Source organism: Fundulus heteroclitus, chromosome 6 (genome assembly GCF_011125445.2).
Source record: "Fundulus heteroclitus isolate FHET01 chromosome 6, MU-UCD_Fhet_4.1, whole genome shotgun sequence".
NCBI lineage: Eukaryota > Metazoa > Chordata > Actinopteri > Cyprinodontiformes > Fundulidae > Fundulus > Fundulus heteroclitus.
This window is the reverse complement of record NC_046366.1, coordinates 27,363,756-27,384,141: the sequence shown is the minus strand read 5'-3', so window position 1 is coordinate 27,384,141 and position 20,386 is coordinate 27,363,756. Positions and strand designations below refer to the sequence as shown.

The window sequence follows — 20,386 nt, the reverse complement described above, 5'->3', positions numbered from 1 at the left end:
CCAATATGGCGGCTGGTGGCTTCAAAGCGACTCGTTCAAACAGACTGTGATTAGCACTCCAGTGTATTATAAAGCTCAGTGGGTATGTTAGGCTGACATGTAAGTGTCAGATCAGCACCTCAATGCGCGAGTATCCCTTTAGTTTTGTATGAAAAATACACTGTAAACTACCTCAACAGGCGTGTAATTATTTTGTTATGTACAAAAAAATAATTTAATTACTTGATTTTGGGTTTGTTTTTTTTTTAGTGGTATTGCGATCTGACGGCTTCTCCAACTGTTCGCAACTTTGTGCAGTAATACGCATGCGCAACCATGTTCGCGCGTGCGTAACACTATGGGTATGCTGGTCTGACGGGGTATGCTGACCTGACAGAACACCGGCATTAGGTTTAGGTGTACCATACTGGTTATATGATTGGTGTTTACACTGTATGTGCATTCATTGATTCATGGTACGGGTGACAATATTATGTTTTTTCTGTTTTGTTTGCATTCCAAAAACTTGCCATCTTTTTATATTATTAATTGTGTCTAATTAAAGGAGGGTTACTATGGTCTATTTACATGGTGTGTAGTGTAATTTACTTTAGTAGTGTTCAATGCTGCTTGATCCAAAAGCTTTAGAGATATTTAAATTAAATAGTAAGAGGGTATATGGAGATTTAAGAACCCAAACCTCACTTATCTATTATATACCTTAAGTGAGGGCTACATTAAACAAAAACAAAGCACAAAAGACAGAAATAACAAATAATATGCCAAAAAAAAAAAACGACATGATTTGTCCAAAAAACTTTATATGCAACCAGGCTGAGCTACTGGCGTATTCATTTTTAAAAGTCATATAACCTGCCTATGCACCTTTAAGTGACAAGCTTTACCACCGGAGAGCTTATCCGCTTGCTGTAGTCTATCCTGGTTCTGTATTTGTAAACCAATCACACACTTAATTACTAGTAAAAGGCAGGAGACTAATAAAAAACATTAAGCGATCCCCGTCATGAAAAATGCATTTCAAGTCTGCTTGAAATGTTGTGTGGTTGCGGGTTACAGGTGCTGCAGAGAAAACAGCATTATCAAGCCGAGTTTTAGACTAGACGTGACAGAGATTTCAGGGCCAGACGTTCTGTTTTGGTTTTTTTTCTGCTCATGCCACCAGAACTTTAAACAATAGAACTTGACAAGCCCTGTTGGAGAAATTAGGATGCCTGCCAGAGCATCACTGCCAGCAAGCCATAAATGTTTCATGTGGTGCTGATATGGTAATCACAGGATGCCTACAATGACACCTTGTGAGAGTTGGATAATGATGGCTGTCTTTCAGGCCTGGGCGACTCTGGACACGCTCCAGTGTTTGAGGCACTGCCTGAAGAGGGAATCTGTCTGTAAAAAAAAAAAAAAAAAGTTTTTAAAAAGCCCAATACAGTGATGAAAGTCTGCATATAAGATGGGTGAAACACAGGTGCGCGCACCCTCCAGGCAACTACAGACTTGATGTTGTGCGCTGCCTGCCTCCAACTTAAATATACATTCTGTTTCATGACGTTTGTGAGCGGGTCCAGGTGCCCAATGGTGGCACCGGCCCAGCTGGAGGATGTGGCTGACTGGTGCTCAGGCTGGCATACTAACAGAGCCAGGGGTGCTTTCACAGCGAGTTGAAAGTAGCTGGCGCCGGTGCCATCCACCCCCGAGTTCAGAGGCACAAGCTCCAGCTGCATGTTCATTGCAGACTGAAAATAAAAAAGGGAAACTTTTATTCTGTTTTTTTTTTTTTCCCCGTCCTTTCACCACACCCTCTAGAGTTTCGTGACAGGAATGCTGATCTGGTGACATTACACACAACGCTGCCACCTTGACAACATCTGCCTCTCGATGCACATGACATTCTCCGAGATTTAAAGCGAGAGTGGAAAGAGAACATTTTCATGCCGCACGGGATGAAGCAGGAAAATGCCAGCTTGTCTAAAACAGCTTAATGTGATATTTGTCTGAATCTTGCGTAAGCCTTTTATTAAAGTGCAACAATCTCGTCGAGCACCTGTTGTTCCTGCAGGGTGGGATATTTATTTTGGGCCTATCTGCGAGCACGATAATCCCCAACTGGAACATGGCAGTATCAGCAGTGTGACCTATTCTCGGTCAGCATCATTTTCTGAGAGAGGGTGTGTTTAAGCATGACGGGAGTGCTCCTATTACAGTGCGTTTTTTGATAGATCAAGAGAAAGTAGCTTAAGATAGTCAAGTGGAAGACAAATTATATGTGGATTTAAGTTTATTTAATGTTTTTTTTTTAACCTATAAAACTCAAAAAATAAATGGCTTCCATATGTATCAAACCACAAAATTTTATAGTTTGCAGAACTTACTTGCACATCTTGTTGGGTGTATGTCTCTACCAGATCTATGCAGCCAGAGCCCTAAATGTCTGCTCATATCTCTATTTTTTCAAAATAACCAAAGCTCCATCAGGTTGGATGGAGCTTATCTGTGAAGATCATCAGGGTCATTATCCCGCTGGAATATGAACCTCCGTCCCAATCTCAAATCTGCTGCAGCCTCCTGTGCCATTTTGGGAAAAATATCCCCACAGCATGATGGTGCCGCCCACCGTGTTTTACGGCGAGGATGTCCCGTTCAGAACATTAGTCTTCCTTTTACGTAACGTTTTGCATAAAGGCCCAAAAGTTCAACCTTGGTACCGTTTGAGCAGATATCCATCTTCAAAATGTTTGCTCTTGTTGTGCAATCAAGCCTTGAGGAAATATCTGACTAAATGGTAAGCCACAAAGAAATTCGAGACTTTTACAGGCACCAAAAGAACCAATGGTGCCGTTGCTATGAAGCCGAGCTCCCTCGGGCTTATCTTTCTCTTTGCCTGTGGACTCTTGAGGATAAAGTGTTTTTACGGTTATGACAAAAATTATTTCCACAAGGGTGTTATACACCGATGGGATATTAAGGTTTGTGTTTTCCGGTCCGCTCATTACGACTAAATAGAGCTTATGGTCTTTTTAAATTTGCGCCATATGTCTGCTACCATAGCGCTCTTAGCTACCTGGATAATATTAGTGCTACCACCGAGTAAGCGCAACTACGGTTTGTTTTAAACATAATGCTTGTTTTTGTTTCACTCAACCATCGTTCAATAGTGCTAAGAGCATTATTATCACATTATTAGGGAAGATTAATGTAAATTTAATGGTGCTTGTGTAGCGTTAGGATTAAACTCAAGATAATGTAAACATTGCCTACAGGAAGAGCCCAGACACGTCATTTCTGGGCGATCATTATTAACTTGGTGGTTTAATCCTAAATTACCAATTTGAGCCTTGAACATTTTCCGGAGAAGTAATTGCATTAATAAAATCAAATGTTCTAAAGGCTGCAGCTTTTTACTGAGCAGATCATTCTTTAAAATGTTATTTTTATCAAATAATGTTTTGTTTAACTCAGGATTTGCATTGTGAATGGGTTGAAACACATACCAAATGTGGTTCTAAATTAGTTAAGCTAATTTCATCTCATTCCACATTAAGTAAGATGAACTTTGGTTCTCTAACTTTGATCCGCAGTGAACCAGGATTCACTGAATCATTCTGATGATGGTTTTCAACCATTTTAGTTGTCCCTTTGTTTCTCTGTGTACATAGTTTCTTAGTTTTTTTTTTACCTTGTTTAGTAGTTTTAGTTAAGTTTCACTACACTGGTAGAGAGGATTTATTGACTGAAATATAGTGTTAATTCAGATAAACAGCTACTATAGTGGTGTTTTCTTAATATTCATTTATTTCTGTTAATAAATTCTTGAACTTGAAGAGAAGATGTCGCTTATTTATTCTATATGTGTGCAGAGTTTGCTGTTAAGAGAACACCAGTGCTTGAATCATCCTATTAATTAATGTCTTAATATCAACTGTTTGGGCTGATATTTACCGGACAACACCTAACAGACGCAGAGTTATTTATTAAACATTAAATAACTTAAAACAGTGCGTAGTAGCACAACACTCCACATGGCTTGTGCCAAACATTAAACGACACTTCGTCTGACTTGCTTTCAATAATTCAACAGTTTTGTATCTCGTTCATACATACTAGGCTTGTGGAGTGCCAAAAATAATTGGTGTCTTGTGAACAGATCCTAAACCTGAGCCGTGGATCTTGGCAGCTCTTCCAGAGTTACCAGAGGACGGTAGGCTGCTAGAAGTATCAGAGCAAATGGTGTGGTGAACACATATGCATGCCACATTTATTCATGAAGTTTTTGATTTTTAAAGAGTAATAATTTCTTAAAACCATGCATCTATTTGCTACTATGACTTTGTGTTAGCCTGTTACATAAAATCCCAACAAAATACAGAATTTGTTTTTGTGTAAAAATAATGTTAATGGATATGAATATTTTTACAAGGCAATCCATGTGTGTGTTGTTACAGTGATTCCGAGATCCACTTCCCTTTCCCTCTAGCATCTAATGTCATTCAGAACAGCTCCCTTATTGCTGACTGCAGTGATTTCCCGTGTCCGCTTGCTGGGAAGTGTGTGTGGAGGCAAAACAGTCAGGTCTTACTGGACATGTCTGAGATTAAGAAGTAATGATCCAGGATGCGACATGGGGAGCGGGGGGTTTGATCACGCACAGGGAGGGGAAAGCTGCTCGACTTTTCAGGATTTTGAGAGGGAAAATAAATATTGCAAGAGTTTTGCCACCAAAACCCACCAGAGAGACATTAAAGTTGGTGGAACGAACCACTGAGGAATGATTGACACCTTAAGAGTGGAGTCAAAACAAAACTCTCATAATCTCCCCCTGCCTGCCATGAATTCCATTGTCTGCATTTGGATTCAACCCACTAATTGGAGCAGGAGATCCTATTGTCTGGTTGCATGCCTGCGGTTTTGGTTTAAGTCTCAGCTATATTAGGATGTGTTGTTTTTTTAACAGTCTTAATCAAGTACAAAGTTGGCTCGGATAACCAGGGACGGTGTGTGTGTGAGCTGGTCGAGGTGTTTGACAAAGCGGAGTTCAGGCATCAAGGCATCAGACGAGCGGAACAAAGACACGCGATGGAAATAAGCTGCGATTAGAAGGTTTTTTTTTCTAAGGGGGCAGAAGACAGCTGCTTCAGCGCTCACACACCTCTGAAGGTCTGGAAACATTCCTGGGGGCTACAGATGGGTGCATGGGGACACCTACTGGCCAAACCTCAGGCAAGCAAGAAAAAAGGTTTGATAAATTTGAACCGGTTTAATTTCTTTTAGTAAAATAAAATACATTTCTATATACTGCGTGTCTGCTCATATTATCATTACAGTATCCTTGTGAATTTTCCTCATATAATCCAGTTTTTAAGGGAGTCATTTACTCTTGTGGCCTGTGATATTCGGCTCTAAGCAATAAAAAAAACTACAATTTATTTCTACTGCATGTCATAAAATCCTAGGTGTACATGAAGTACGTTGCTATAAAACAAAGCAGCGATAAAGGAATACACCAAGAGGGGGGGATATAAACTAAATAAATTATAAGCTACTCAAATGATGGATCACACAAGGAGCTTTTTTTACAGTCTCACAAGTCTAGCTGATCTGACATGGAGCTTTGTTTGTCTCAGTCTCCACCTGTTGGTTGGTGAGATAATCCTGAGGAATGTTTTTTTTATTTACAATCTTTTGTCTTCCTCCTTGTGTTCATGAACACCTGCAAAATTAAAATGGCATATGTGGTATTGCAACAATATTCAGAACCCCTTTTTATCGTATTACAACCATAAACCTCAGTGTATTTTATTGGGATTAAATGTGCTAGACCAGAGGTCTGTAACCTTTGCAAAGAGCAATTTACGGCCCTCAATCAAGCTAATTAAAACTAATTCAGACTCACCAATGTCCCTTGAACTTTTAAAAAATCAGCAATTTACCATTTTGCTAAATATCTACTATCGGAAATGTCTTTTCATATTTAAAGAACCACCATTTATTTTTATTTTTAGGTTTTAAAATAAGGAAAAACAAACCTTTGAACATAAAAAAAAGAAAAAGGGGGATAGATTCATTTGTATAAGATTATGACATTTGTGAAAAATAATACTGAAAATGGCACATAGTTTCCAACTTAAAGAAGAAAAAAAAAATCACAAAATCTTATAATACTTGCAGTGTCATTCTGATGTGGTAATCGAACGCAATTGTTCCATGAAAAAAAGAAAAAACTGCTAGAATCTGCATTTGTTATTATATCTATAGTAGAAAACATTGGGATATTCTTTGTCACTTTTACCAAAGATATTAAAAGCCATTAATTAACACAAAGTGCACGATTCTAAAGAGGAGGAATATCATTTTGGTTGTCACAGTTTAACAAGTACAAAGTAGAATGATGTTGCAGATCTAATTTTTTTTTTTTACTCTACTTTATCCCTGGCCACCGTTAAATAGAATCCAGTGAGGGCAGCTGCCATCAGAAGTCACTTTATTTCTAAATAGGTATAGTAATAAAAATCCACTTTTTACCTCTAGCTGTTCTGTAGAGGCCTCAGAGGTTTGTTTGAGAACATTTGTGGACATCCAACTTCATGAAAACCTAGAAATACAGCACGCAACGCATGTAGATGACACGGCTAACGTGTGGAAGAAGGCGTTCTCTTCTACATGTAAAAGGCTATATGAGTCTGAAAAACGAACACAGCACATGACCCTGAACACACCATCTAAGAAACATGGTGGCAGCATCATGATGTGCACTGCAAATTATTTGAATCTTATCAAGATAAAAAAACTTAGATTTAGAAGTGTTAGATAATTTATCTTGTTTTAAGAGTGAATTTCTTATTTTAAGTGTTCAACTTTACACTATAATCTCAAATCAAGCACAACCTTATCTTTTTTGTCTCAAATAGGCATGAAATCTTAAAATGAGGTAAATAACTGTTAAAATAAGATCTTTTACATTTCTCCCCCAAATTCTCATCAAAATAAAGCTTGTTTTAAGATTCAGTAACAAACTCAAGTTGCTTGATTCAAGAGTCACACAAAAAGCATCTGAAAAAACAGAGTTTATTTGCTCTGACTTCAAGTATGTTCCGACAATGTCAGGATGAATTATACAGCCTTCACCACAACTCACCATACAGTCCATGGAATTGTTTAATGACCAATGTTTGTTAACAGGCCCAGGAAACACAAAACAGGAAACAGGCAAACTTGATCACCCAATACATTGTTGCTCCAAATTAATGTCTGTGGGCAATAATATCACAAAGTCACAATTCTGGACTCAAATTCAGTGTTTCATAACACTGGTACTCAAAAGCAACATAAGAGGAATCGATCACAAAGAAATCTTATCTTTTTTGATGACCAATGTTAAACAGGCACAAGAAACACAAAACAGGAAACAGGCAAACTTGATCACCCAATACATCAATGCATCCCTATCATTCCTCCATTTTAATGTCTACTTCTGTGGGCAATAATATCACAAAGACTATATTTTATTGGCACAAACATATTTTCCTTGAAACTAACTGAAAAATAGGAAATACAGTCAATGAGTTCATGTACAAATTCTGTAGCCTGGGCAACATTGGGAACTGCCACCTCATATGCCAGCAATTCTGGACTCAAATTCAGTGTCTCATAACGCTGATACTCAAAAGCAACATAAGAGGAATCAATCACAAATATATCTTTTATCAGTCCGAACACTGGGAAAGCACCATCTACATCTACAATAATCATAGATTTCCCACTAATGTACTTATTGCCATTGAGGATGTACCATTTCACCGAGACAACAGATTGCATGACCTCTACGCCTAGAAAATCTTTAACTTTTCTCTTAACATAATCAATATTTTTGACAGCTGAGACAGGCCCCGATTCTCTTTCACTAGCAAAAATTGGATGCTCAATGCCTATTTCATTTTCACAACATTCAAGGAACTGATTATGGTTTGCAAGCGATTTACAGACATTTTTGAAATTTAACTTAGAAGCCCACTGCTTAAAATAACTGTGCTTAGCTTCAAATCGCATACACATACTTCTAATTAATGGACCAAGAGATATGATTTGGCTTGGTAGATGTAACATGTAATGTTGCTTGGGTAATACATTGGCTTCAGAAAAAAGTTCTTTGAAATGATGCAGATGTTGCTCAATCATGCGTCTGAGCCGTAATACAGTTTCTAAAGAAATAACAGGAGCAAGGACAATTTGAACAATCTCAATTAACTTGAGAATAAATTTGACATACTCGTTGTCCATATCATTCAAAAGAAAAGGTAGGATTTTTAAAAGTATCAACATTTGTCCACATGACTGCTTTAATTTATTGTCATTAGCAGCTAAAGTACTGACACTAATAGGACATGGCTTATCTCGTATGTCTAGAGGTGAGTAAGGAAAATTTAGAATAGCTGAGTTAATCTCATCTAATTCTATCTGTCCTGACAGAATCAGGTTTTTTAATACAAGCTTTATTTCCATTGGTGCAACACCTTCAAAAATGACATGCATTATATCCTGTGGTGTTTGTTTGATCAGATCAAATGCTGGAACATCAACTAGTTTGCTTCTTCTGTTAATCCCATAAGTGCTTTTGAGGGATGCTTTCAATGTTTCTGTGCTTGCCTTATCAATTTCAACACACTGCCTAATGTGCTTTTCCAAAGTTCTTTCAGCAAACCTATTCTCCTCAAAAATACTTTGCATATCCTCAAAGGAGCATTCACAATGTCTACATTTGCTATAAGCAAAACCAACACCTTGTTTAAATCCAGCAATATCATGTTGGGCAAGTGTGTCTCCACATATGGCTATCACAGCACCAAACAACTCAATTTCACCATTTGGGGTGTCAACCCAAACACCATTGTACAGAAGTGTCAGATCTTTTAGGATTCTTTTTAGTATAACATCAACACCCCACTGAGAAATATCGTTTGCCTTGGCTATAGCAAGGAGTCTTATTGCAGCCAACTTCGACCTAAATTTTGGATCTATATTCCCTAAACTATAATAAAACATCAGTAATTTATTTGCAGAGGCATGGGGGCCTAAAGGGTTACATATTTCAATTTCATCGGTGTACAAAAGTATTTGCAATGCATTTGGCCTTTGAGAATATAATGGATGGGATGTAAAAAGGGCTCCATCAGTAAAATCATACAAGAATCCCTCACTTCTTTGTGGTACAGTGGTTAACATGGTGAAGATTCTGGGATTGGTCAGTAACTGCTTAAGACTTTGAATGAGTGGTACATAGTAAAAACTTTTGCCTCTTAAGGCCATGACCCTTGAAAGACCACGCTTTACCCAACAAATCTTCTGGGACACCACAACTTCCTCTGGGTTGACTGGATTGAATAGTTCCCGGATGGTTTTATTCTGTCCATATGCTGTGGTTGAGAAAGGATCCATGAACGCATCAAACGTAGCCAAAGCCTCACCTTGGAGCTGAGCAGTTGTGTTTGCATTCTCTTCAAACACCCTTCTGATTCTCTCCCTTAGCGTGTCAATGAGGGCAGCTTGGTACTGTTGCACCCCTGAGATGACACTGTTGACAGTTCTCTGGGAAAATATTTAAAATGTAAATTATTTTTTCACCCATATAATTATTGATCACAGGCCCATATTTTACATTAAAATATTGAAATAAATCCTAATTTATATATATATTTTAATATTGTTTCAAGTAATTATTCACAAATATGATATTAATAGTACCATTAAAGCATTTGCCCATGAAGATAAATTTACCTGTGACAAGTGGCACTGTTCCCGGACACTGATGGCGAATGCCGCTGCAAATCTAGCAATATCAGGTCTGGTTCTGGATGTCACAGCAACAGCTTCTTCCTTTATAAAATGAGTTGTAATGTATTAAGAGGGAGTACATGGACACAGTCAAAGTTGCAATTGATTTGAAATGGATTTTTTGAGAGGACGCACGAGAGAAGAAAGACAATTTTAATCTCACATTCGCTTCACTGGTCTGGGACCTGAGCAGCTCTGTCGTCTAAGGTAAGAGGAATTAAATGTTTTTTTTTTGTATGTTTATTCTCGTGTGCAAAGAGCACATAATTAATTTCTTGAATTGTAGTGCAAGTATTGTTGCCTGTTTTACCTTGTAAAACGTCGTATTAGAACGATAACTAACTTAGCATTCATGGAGACAATCATAGGCCTATGAAAGAGAAACTGTGCATCACGCATGATTAACGCGCACACTCGCAGTGTGGATTCAATGAGGGCACCATTTTAATATATCGTTATATGTAGGACAAAAATATTAAATTACTTAACGAAAGCATCACACAGAGAGCAACCTAATTGGCACGATAAGCCCTCAAAGGTCAAAATAAATTGAATTGAGGAAACTTACTGACTCAAGGCGGCCGTCAGCGTCAGGCTGCTGCGGTGTCGGTTCAGGTAGAGAGGCATCAGGTGGGACAGCCACAGTGCTGGCCGCTGCAGGAGTGCTACAGCTGGCAAACACCGAAACACCAAATGTTTCCTGTCCCAAAGACTGAGAAGAAGGCGTCGTACTCCATCCGCTTGGTGGGCATCCAGTCCTCAAATACTGAAGGTGCGTCCGTTTAATGTGGCGAAAAAAAGAGTTAAAAACTCTAAAATCCTGTTCACATCCGTCAATACCACAGTAAACCCAAAAATCCGAGCTGCGACTGTGACTTTTATTAATGTGGCTAAGGAGTACTTTAAGACTTAAAGCAACAAAGACGAAACATATCATACATCTCCACGCCGCCATGATGTACCGTCGTTGTCGCGGGCTAATGACGCTGAGGTGGATGGGGAGGGGGGCACTCATGGAATAATTTGTTATTATTTTAACAATACATTTCTCTAATTATAAATGCGACCCAATTCATTGTATGATGATAGATGTTTTGTTTTACTAATATTTTGCTAACAAGTTCATGTTTACATTCGATCATTTCTGCGCATCCTCAGTTCCTCCAACGGTCCCACCTCAATGACGTCAGTGATCGCGAATCTCCGCTTGAGTAACTGAAAGATTTGGGTGCGTCACATTAGAAGAAGTGCAAGAACAGCGGCTCAAGGTCAGTAAACTGTATTGAATTGGTAAATATTACTTGCCAAAATCATATTGGTTGTTGTGGTGGTATTACAAAATCTGCCAAGAAGCAGAAGAAGAACATGCGTTGTCCATATGTCGGTATATGCTTAGCAAGCTAGCTAATTGTTAGCTAATGTGCACTTTTACACGCTACCCGCTAGCTAACGAGCTCTGTTTGCCTATGGGTTTTCCCAGGTAGTTCTACAGTACCGCCTGTTAATGCTTCAGGGAGCTGATAAATCTAGGATGGATACCTTTGACGATGCCACTCTATCGGTGTTGGAGGGTAAGTCATGAATAGAGTTTATATCTGATGTATTTATGCTATTTATAGAGTGTACTTTATTAATAACTGAATACATTATTTGAAATCCCAAATTTTTTTGCTTGCTGGGTTTTTCCCTCAACCTTCATTTGCTTAACGAATTTAGGATGAAACATTTTAGTAAGAGTCCGAATTCTAAAGCAAAATATATGATTGTGAAATACAAATCCCACATTTTAAAAACACGCGGTCAGTAGTGTCCCGCCGGCGGGAACGTTATCCTTCCCCCCAACCCCACAGACATGTATACCTAGACGCCTCGTGGTCGGGTAGGACACAGACATATATACGTAGACGCGTCATAGGGCGCAGGTTCGCACGTCAACGTCACCGCCATATTGTATGTGGCAGAAAAAAGTTGAGTTCTGTTTTGTGAACGTGGATCAGAGAAGATGCCTCGTTCCTGTGCTGCAATAAATATACACACACACACACATATATATATATATATATATGTATATGTGTGTATATATATATATATATATATATGTATATGTGTGTATATATATATATATATATATATATATATGTATATGTGTGTGTATATATATATATATATATATATATATATACTATATATATATATATATATCTATATCTATATATATATATATATATATATATATATAACCGGCTTGGCGCACGCCCCCCCCCCCCCCCAAAAAAAAAAAATTATACCTCATTTGTAAGCTTGGATTCAATACATGACAAAATATGTGGAGTGTTTTTACAATCAATTTAATCAAAAATGCCCTCCGCCTCTGGTTCTTCACTACCTTCTAGCTGCAGTGTATAGCCTTATTAAATAAATTGATTGGTTCTGTAGCTTGCTACTGCTTTATCTAACGATAGATATTTGTCATATATCTCACAGCTGCCAGTGTTGATGAGGAAGCTTTGAAAGGCCTTAGCCGGGATGACCTGAGGGATCTTTTTCCTGGCCCACAGAATTTCCTCAAAAGAAAGAAACTTTGGAATGTCATCAGTGAAAATGTAAACACAAAATGGAATGAGTAAATATTAGTAAAATATGAATTGTAATGGTTCTAATGCATTTTGTTCTCATTCTACACAATCCTAATAGTTTGAAAATACCACGGACCAAGATGCCAACAATTGTGCCATGCCACCATGCCAGCCTCAAACCTCAACCCCCATATCTGCTGAGAAAAAAATGAAAATGCCAGACCCTCCAGAGTATGTGGTGTACACTGATTCGGAGTTAGACATGGTGCGTAGTCAATATTTTGCACTGCTCTGCAATGGAAAGGAAAAAAATTACACAATGTCCAAGGAGCTATGTTGCAGACTCATAAGGAACACAATAACCAGTATGGTTGCTATCCTGCGTGCTAGTCCCATGGGGAAAGAAGTCAGATACCCGTCAAAATTGGAAATGAGAGCCATGTCACAGAAGATTGTAGACTATTACCCAATGTTACGGGATGATGATCCAAACATGCCATATGTAAGTATTTTTTTATCTAAACCAAAACTGTGGGCAGGTCAGCAACAAGACAAACAACGTATCTAACATTCTTTTACCACAGCTGACCATCTACGCCAAAATGTACAAGCGACTCCAAAATATGAGATCCCCACGGAAGAGGCAAGGCTCTGTACCACAAAGAGGAGTGGCAAAGACAGCTCTCTTCAGTGCAGACAACCAAGAGACGGATTGGACAAGCAACTCGAGTGATAACACCGTACTTCTTGAGAGCAATGATGACCTTAGCGAGGACAACTCCAGTGCAGGTGTGCAAATTGTGGGCAAAAAATTAAGGGGTGCTATCATACAACTTGTTTTTTGTCTAGAAATTGTCTGATCATGTAATGAAACTATAGCTGTCCGTATTTGTTGAGCCATGGCTAGCCATGCACTGTGTTTATCTGCCTGTTTTGCTTGTTATCATGCTTTTAATTGTGTTGCGATTTTTTTTCATAATTTCCCGAAAAAGCATCCCCAGCACAACGACCCCCCTCTGTGCCAAGAAAGCCAAAGACCAAAACCTCGCTGCTGCCATCTGCATCAGCCTCAGGCTCCTCACTCAGGACTGTGATCGCTTCACCAACCACGCCTGCAAAGGATGATGTTGGTAAGCCCACCTCAGCACACCTCTCAGCCTTATCTATGATAATGTCTTTCAGAGTGGCAAATCAAGAGTCTAAACTGTTGAAGATTCAATTTAAATTTCCTTAGATTGTGGATGTTAATGGAAACACTTTTTTCAGACAACTCCCATTGTGCATATAAACAACATAAAATGATTGCATTTACCTTATTTCGACCAGCATAATAATGCAATAAAGTTGTGTTTACATTGAAATGTCTGCTCTGTTTTTTGCCATTTCAGTCGCCCAGGACAGTCTGAAGATGCAGGCTAGGCACTATAAAACCTTGAGCAACATGTACAATAAGCCAAATGCAAAACCCAATCAAAGCGATGTTGCTCAAGTTTTAGACCTTGAGTTTAAGGCCAGACGGGCATTCATTGATGCAGATGTTACAAGGGAAGAAGACCGACCTGCAAAAATCTTTGAGGCATATCCATGCTTTAGAGATGTTCGAAATGTATGTTGTTGTTTTTTCACTACTTGCACTTGAATTACTGTCTATCGACCTGTGTTCTAAATGTCCAATGGTTGAATAACTGTGCACAATGTTTTAGGCAATGGATGAGCTGCGGCGCATAGTAGGTGGCACCAACAGCAGATACATCGAGGAAGTGAAAGGAAGATGGGCAGACTTTTGTGCCAAGGTGCAGTTCTATGGTGTGTGGAAGAAAGCCCTGAAACCCCCTTTTCCATTGGATGTCCGTGGAGGTAAGTTGCTGTTCCATATGCAAATGTTTTTTGATTTATACCATATTCAGACCAATTTTTCTATTCTTTAGTGGAGTTCACGCTTGCCATCTTCAATGCACTCCCATCCCTTTTCCCCTCACCAACTTCACCACCAAAGAAGCTTGGAAATAGCTGTGAGGCACTTCTTCATGTCCTGAAGGTAAAAACATTTTTGTGTGTTGATTCCTTACTGTCCTCTTATTTTTTCACATTCACATAACAATACACCTTAAGTTCACAATCACAGATATTACCTACTTTTTGCAAGAAGGGGAAGACATAAGTGCCCCTAGTGTCCCTCAAAGGTTGTTCACAGAAAAGAATCCCAAGAAATGTTTCAAAACCTTTGATTAATTAATCCATTCATTCATCCCAGAAACATTAAAAATATACCACCTTGCATCAGCTAGTATCAATTTTGAATCCATCCTAAATTCCTACACCTTCATCTGTCAAACAAATGTTTTTTAAACACATGTCCCCCCCTGTCCCATTTTGAAGTAGTTTATGATTATTTCTTCCAGTGTGATAAATCAATATTTTTTATCAGTGTTTTTAATAATGACTATTTTAAGAGTGCTTGTCATTGGTTGCAACCTGAACATTTAATCTAAAAATAATTTCTATATTGAACATACAACTGACTTTCAATAAATTTGTATGTGTTCTCACTCTACACATTGTTCTTTTTATTCTGTTTCAGTCAGGCGAAGACCCTACCCTGTACCTGGAGAAGCGTCCTCTCTCCTCCCCAGTTCTGCTTTCTGATGGATCAACCACCATCGTGGCTGTGGGTAACGTACCTGTGACCACCCTCCCTCAGGAAGATTTCTCAGACGGGATGTTGGTGTTAATGGCATATTACTACACTTTGCACTTAAGATATCCGAAATGTGTTGCAACTCTCCTGTCAGTTATTCAAACAGAGGTAATTGGTGACACAATCCACGATCAAGATGCCACTAGTGCTTACAAGAAAGCAATGGCTGATTGGAAGTCTTTCATTGAGAAGTAGCTGAGTATTTTGTCATGTCAGTTCTTATTGTTAGCTGTGCCTACAATAGTTTGGTGTTGCACAAGCTTATACAGAACACTGAGTTATTACCTCATTGAGGCCTGTATTACATATTATTGTTAGCTGTGTCAATAATTTTTGGTGTTGCACAAGCTTAAATCACTGAGTTATTACCTCATTAAGGCCTGTATTTCATATTATTGTTAGCTGTGTCAATAATTTTTGGTGTTGCACAAGCTTAAATCACTGAGTTATTACCTCATTAAGGCCTGTATTTCATACTATTGTTAGCTGTGTCAATAATTTTTGGTGTTGCACAAGCTTAAATCACTGAGTTATTACCTCATTAAGGCCTGTATTTCATACTATTGTTAGCTGTGTCAATAATTTTTGGTGTTGCACAAGCTTAAATCACTGAGTTATTACCTCATTAAGGCCTGTATTTCATATTATTGTTAACTGTGCCTACAATAGTTTGGTGTTGCACAAGCTTACAGAATACTGAGTTATTACCTCATTGAGGCCTGCATTTAAAATGGTCAATGAAAAATCCATAACTGAGAGGGCTAAGAAGTGTTTTTGTTTTGTTTTTTGCTCTTTTGCTTTTAATTGTTTTTTTTTTTTTTTTATGGAAAATTATTCAAATGTATAGCAACCTATACTTGCTGATGTTAAATAAATGTCTTATAAGCCATTCTGGTCTGCACCATTATTCTAAAAATAAGCACAGGCTAGATTTTAAGGTTTAAAGATGCAATAAGCCTTGTTTCAAGATAAACCAGCTTGCATTAAGACAGCGCTTAAGTCATTCTTCACTAATTCACTAGTATTTTTTTCTAAATTTGATATATTTATTTTACTAATCTTAAGCTTAATTTGCTAAAAGTAAGATAACAAAATATGTAATTGCTTATATTTTGTATATTTCACTCATTTTGAGGCTGTAATAAGTTTACATTTAAGTAATCTAGTCTTAAAAACAGCATTTTATGCTTATATTTAGTATATTTAACTTATTCTGAGGCTGTAAAAAGTTTAATTTTAAGTAATCTAGACTTAAAACCAGCATTCTATGCTTATATTTAATATAATTCACTTATTTTGAGGCTGTAAAAAGTTTATTTTTAAGTAATCTAGACTTAAAACCAGCATTCTATGCTTATATTTGGTATAATTCACTTATTTTGAGGCTGTATGAAGTACAATTATAAGTAATCTGATCTTAAAACCAGCATTTTCAGCTTATGTTAAGCCTTCCAAATACCTCTTTAGACATGCTTATTTCTAGATTTAATTATCTTAATTCAAGAAATCTTGTCAAGTGAAATTATCTTGCTGCATGGACAGATAATTTCACTTGTTTTGAGTACATTTTACCTCAAATTTAGTGTTTTTATCTTGTTTTCAGACACCCCTTTTTTGCAGTGTGGGGATGCTTCTTTTCAGCTGTGGTCAGTCATTCGAGTGAAGGCCTGATTAAGCATCATTTAATTCATTTAACATGTACTTTATACTTCCTTTTACAAATTTCAGATTGGATTGACTTTCTAACTTACATCTGACAGAGTTGGCATCTTATATTTGACCAGGGATGGAACATACAATCAGAAATGCTTTTGTGTAAAAGCTACCTTTGACTAAAGGTCAAGTCACAGGCCCAGTCTCTGGTAGTGCTGTTAAAGTCTGGTCTGATTTATAAATAATAATAATAAAACACATTAAGACTGTTTTTTGGTGCAACTGAAATACGGAAAATTCTACTTAGATCACCATTTGCCTGTTCAGCATCTCTGCTTCCTGCTGTGGAGTCTTTGAAGTAAAATATTACAGCATCATCTGCATAAGTCAGCCATTGAGCATCTTTACATGTAATAGTTCATTAAACGAAACCATAATACAGAAAACTGAGATGCAAGTAAACAGGCATAATAAGGTTTGTTTTAAAAAAGGAAAGTAAAGCTTATATTTTCATTTTCCTCACTTGTTACCGAGGATTTTTTGTGAAATGGGAACAGTCAGCAATCTGCACAATACTGAAGATAACATGAAGATGTTCAAAACTACACGTCAACAAGTGCTTTAGTGTTTGAAGTGCTGAATATCTGTTGATTTGAGTTTTTTTAAATGATAGCGGTAATAATAATAACTACATTAAGTAACTAATAAACTTGCATGATGACAGAGCTGTATGCTGTTGCCCTAGCAAGAAGGTCCTTGGTCCAGATCCTGGTCTGGGCTCTTTCTGCATGGAGTTTGCTTGTTCTCCTTGTGCATGCATGGATTCTTTCCGGATACTCCTGCTTCCTCCCAGTCCAAAGATAACTTTGGTGACAAACATTACTCCTAGGCTCATTGATCTCTCTAAATAGCCCTTTGGAATAAGCGTGTGTGCATGGTTGTCTGTCCGTTGTGTCTTTGTGTTGCTCTGTAATGGACTTGCTGTCTGTACAGTGTTTACCATTCCTCCTGCCCAATGATTACTGAAAATATCCCGCAGCCTCTCCGGGACCCTGCAGGATGAGCGGATAGAGACAATGAATGGATAATAAATAAATAAATAAATAGTGAAGATAGTGCAGCTTCTTCTTGTCCCACTGAAATCAGCTAAAGAAGTCAATGCCAAAGCGACTCATATAGGAGTTTTTTTCAGTGATCTTTATTGTGAAACCTGAATTCTTTGCATTTTATTTTCCTTTGCCAGTATGTTATTCCTGTTCCAAAAGAATCTCCCCTGACTGCACAGCTCCACACTGCACCAATCCTCTCTGTCCCTTCACCAGGGTCTGGTGTGGGCTGCCCATGGAAGTCAAAGGCTTACGAGCAGCAATCAGGTGCGCCGAAAAACTTACTGCTATCACCAAGTCAGTCTTTCCTATCAGGACTTCTACATTTAATAAGCTCAGGAATCCATAGAACTGTCCTTCCTGGAGAAGAAACATCATCCCTGTTCCCAATTCCCCCCACAGGAGGGCGCTGCAGTGCACCTTCTGTTGCATCCAGGACGCGAACGCCGTCAAATACAGATCACATGGCAAACTATAACTTTACATTGTTTTATTTATTTTACAGTTGACGTTCATTGTTTGTCTCGTGTACATTATGATGAGCCAAAACCAGGCAAAACAAAGACAAGTCCTGTGACACTTAAACTGCTTTAGACCCATCATCATAATAATTAATCATCATCATATATCAATCAATCAATCAATCATCATCATTACTCTCAGAGATGCTGTTTCTGAGAGGTCAGAGGCAAAAATTGTCAGGAAGATCTAATAAAGATGCTAATATTAAGCACTCTTGGTTGCTTTACTACCGCAGCTACTATCAGAAACCATCTATGTAAATAGATTATAACATTATGTGGGCCATAGTTTGTTCAACCCACTGAAGATAAAGTTAATAAAGCTAATTTTTGATTCTCTATTGTTTTTAGTTTGCGTCATGAAACCTTACATCTTCTTTGCCATTTTGCTGTACCTCTATGCTGTAATATAATAATACATAACAGAGTGCTTAACAAAATATTTGCATCGATTTCAAATTAATATTAAGCCATTTTAACACAGATTGAATCATGTGTGCACCCATAGAGATGCTCATTTAATGTAATGTTAAAGCTCTTGGAAATGTCAATTTTGTTTTATCTTTTGTTCTCAAAACTTTGTTCAGAGGTCCAGACTTTGAGACTGGACTGTAGCAAGGACGTGACTTTATTCAAACTGCATTTTTAGAAATGTTGTGGAAAAGAAATTATACCAGTTCCTAATTCTGTAATGAGTACAAAAGGCAATTTTACTCCTTCCATTCACTGACCAGCTTCATTGCATTCAGAATTATTTTTTTTTTTAAATCTAGTATTTTCTACAATCTACACATACAAATCATAGCAGCAATAATGACAAAAAGATATATAGTTCTAGAATATTTGATAATCAACAGATCACATCTTTTACATTCAGCCAAAACATTGTTGTTTGAAGGGAAAAAGTATCCCCATTAAATACATTTGGCATTTATTATGCCAAATGTATTTAATAGAGATTTTAAATGATGGACTAGTAGTTTACATGTATCCATCCCCCTTTATTTGACATTCCTAAACAAAATCCAGGGAAATGGTCTTCAGAAGTCACTTAATTTGATTAAAAGGCTCTATTTGTGTGTTATTTAATTTCTGTACAGAGAGCTGTTCTGTAAGGGCATCTCCACTCAACAGATCCAGATGAAGAGTGGCAAGAAAAACGTTCTTGTCGAAAGAAAGACTTTAAAAGTCCAGATTTAGTTTGGGAAACTTTTAGAAGAAGGTGACCTGGTCCACTGAGACCAAAGGAAAAACTTTTTGGCCAACACGCAAAAACTAAGACTGCACATCCTCATAAACACATAATTTCCACAATCAAACCTGGTGGCAGCAGCAGCATGCTGTGGGGATGCTTTTATTCAGGAAGCATGAGGACGCACTGGTTGGTGAGCCGATGGTTGGACAAATAAAGTCCTAAATCCAATCGAGAACCTGTGGTAAAACTTGAAAAGCCTCCATCAAATCTGATGGAGTTTGAGCAAAAGTTATTGTTTCTTCCCCAAAAAACTTGGAGCTATAAATGCAACGAACAATGGGTCCACAAACTATCTACTCAGAGGTGTGGTGAACACAATGTCATCCACACTTTTCAGATTTTCAAAAACTATTATAGCATGTATACACTTTATGTTTCTCTTTCAACAAGAGTATTAAAATGCATTGAGGGGTTTTGCTTTTTGTTATTAGATAGGAAAACGTTCAAGATGATGATGGATAAGGATTGTTTGTATCTGTTGGATATTAGTCATGCTTAATAGTCGTATTTGTGTGTGTTTTTTTTTATTTTATTTTTTTTTATTATTATTTTTTTTTTTACTACCACAGATTGAAAAGGGTTCCTTGTTATAGCCTGAATCTTTGCTCCCTATCCCTAAAGATATGAATGACATTGCTGTTGACCACCTAGCACGTCCTGCAGCGGGTCGCAACCAATCAAAATTCAGAACCACTTGACGAAAGGCTGGGCTATCCAATCAAAAGGCCCCAAGACGCATTCGGGTCCGCCTTTGC

At 37.8% G+C, this 20,386-nt stretch overlaps 1 protein-coding gene and 1 long non-coding RNA gene across 2 annotated transcripts; one reads left to right on the top strand and one right to left on the bottom strand.

The window, feature by feature from the left end:
• Positions 1 to 1,138: 1,138 nt before the first annotated feature.
• Positions 1,139 to 5,530, bottom strand: LOC118563477. Its single transcript, XR_004931242.1, has 2 exons — positions 5,144 to 5,530; positions 1,139 to 1,386 (listed from the first exon to the last, which is right to left on the bottom strand). It is a non-coding gene; the product is annotated as an uncharacterized LOC118563477 (long non-coding RNA).
• Positions 5,531 to 9,827: 4,297 nt separating this feature from the next.
• LOC118563476 lies at positions 9,828 to 16,065 on the top strand. Its single transcript, XM_036138462.1, has 10 exons — positions 9,828 to 11,090; positions 11,303 to 11,393; positions 12,307 to 12,425; positions 12,517 to 12,900; positions 12,983 to 13,187; positions 13,391 to 13,528; positions 13,787 to 14,004; positions 14,102 to 14,255; positions 14,327 to 14,436; positions 14,980 to 16,065. Exons 2-10 carry the CDS (start codon positions 11,327 to 11,329, stop codon positions 15,289 to 15,291), a joined length of 1,707 nt encoding a protein of 568 aa, XP_035994355.1. The 5' UTR covers positions 9,828 to 11,090; positions 11,303 to 11,326; the 3' UTR covers positions 15,292 to 16,065.
• The last annotated feature ends 4,321 nt before the right edge of the window (positions 16,066 to 20,386 follow it).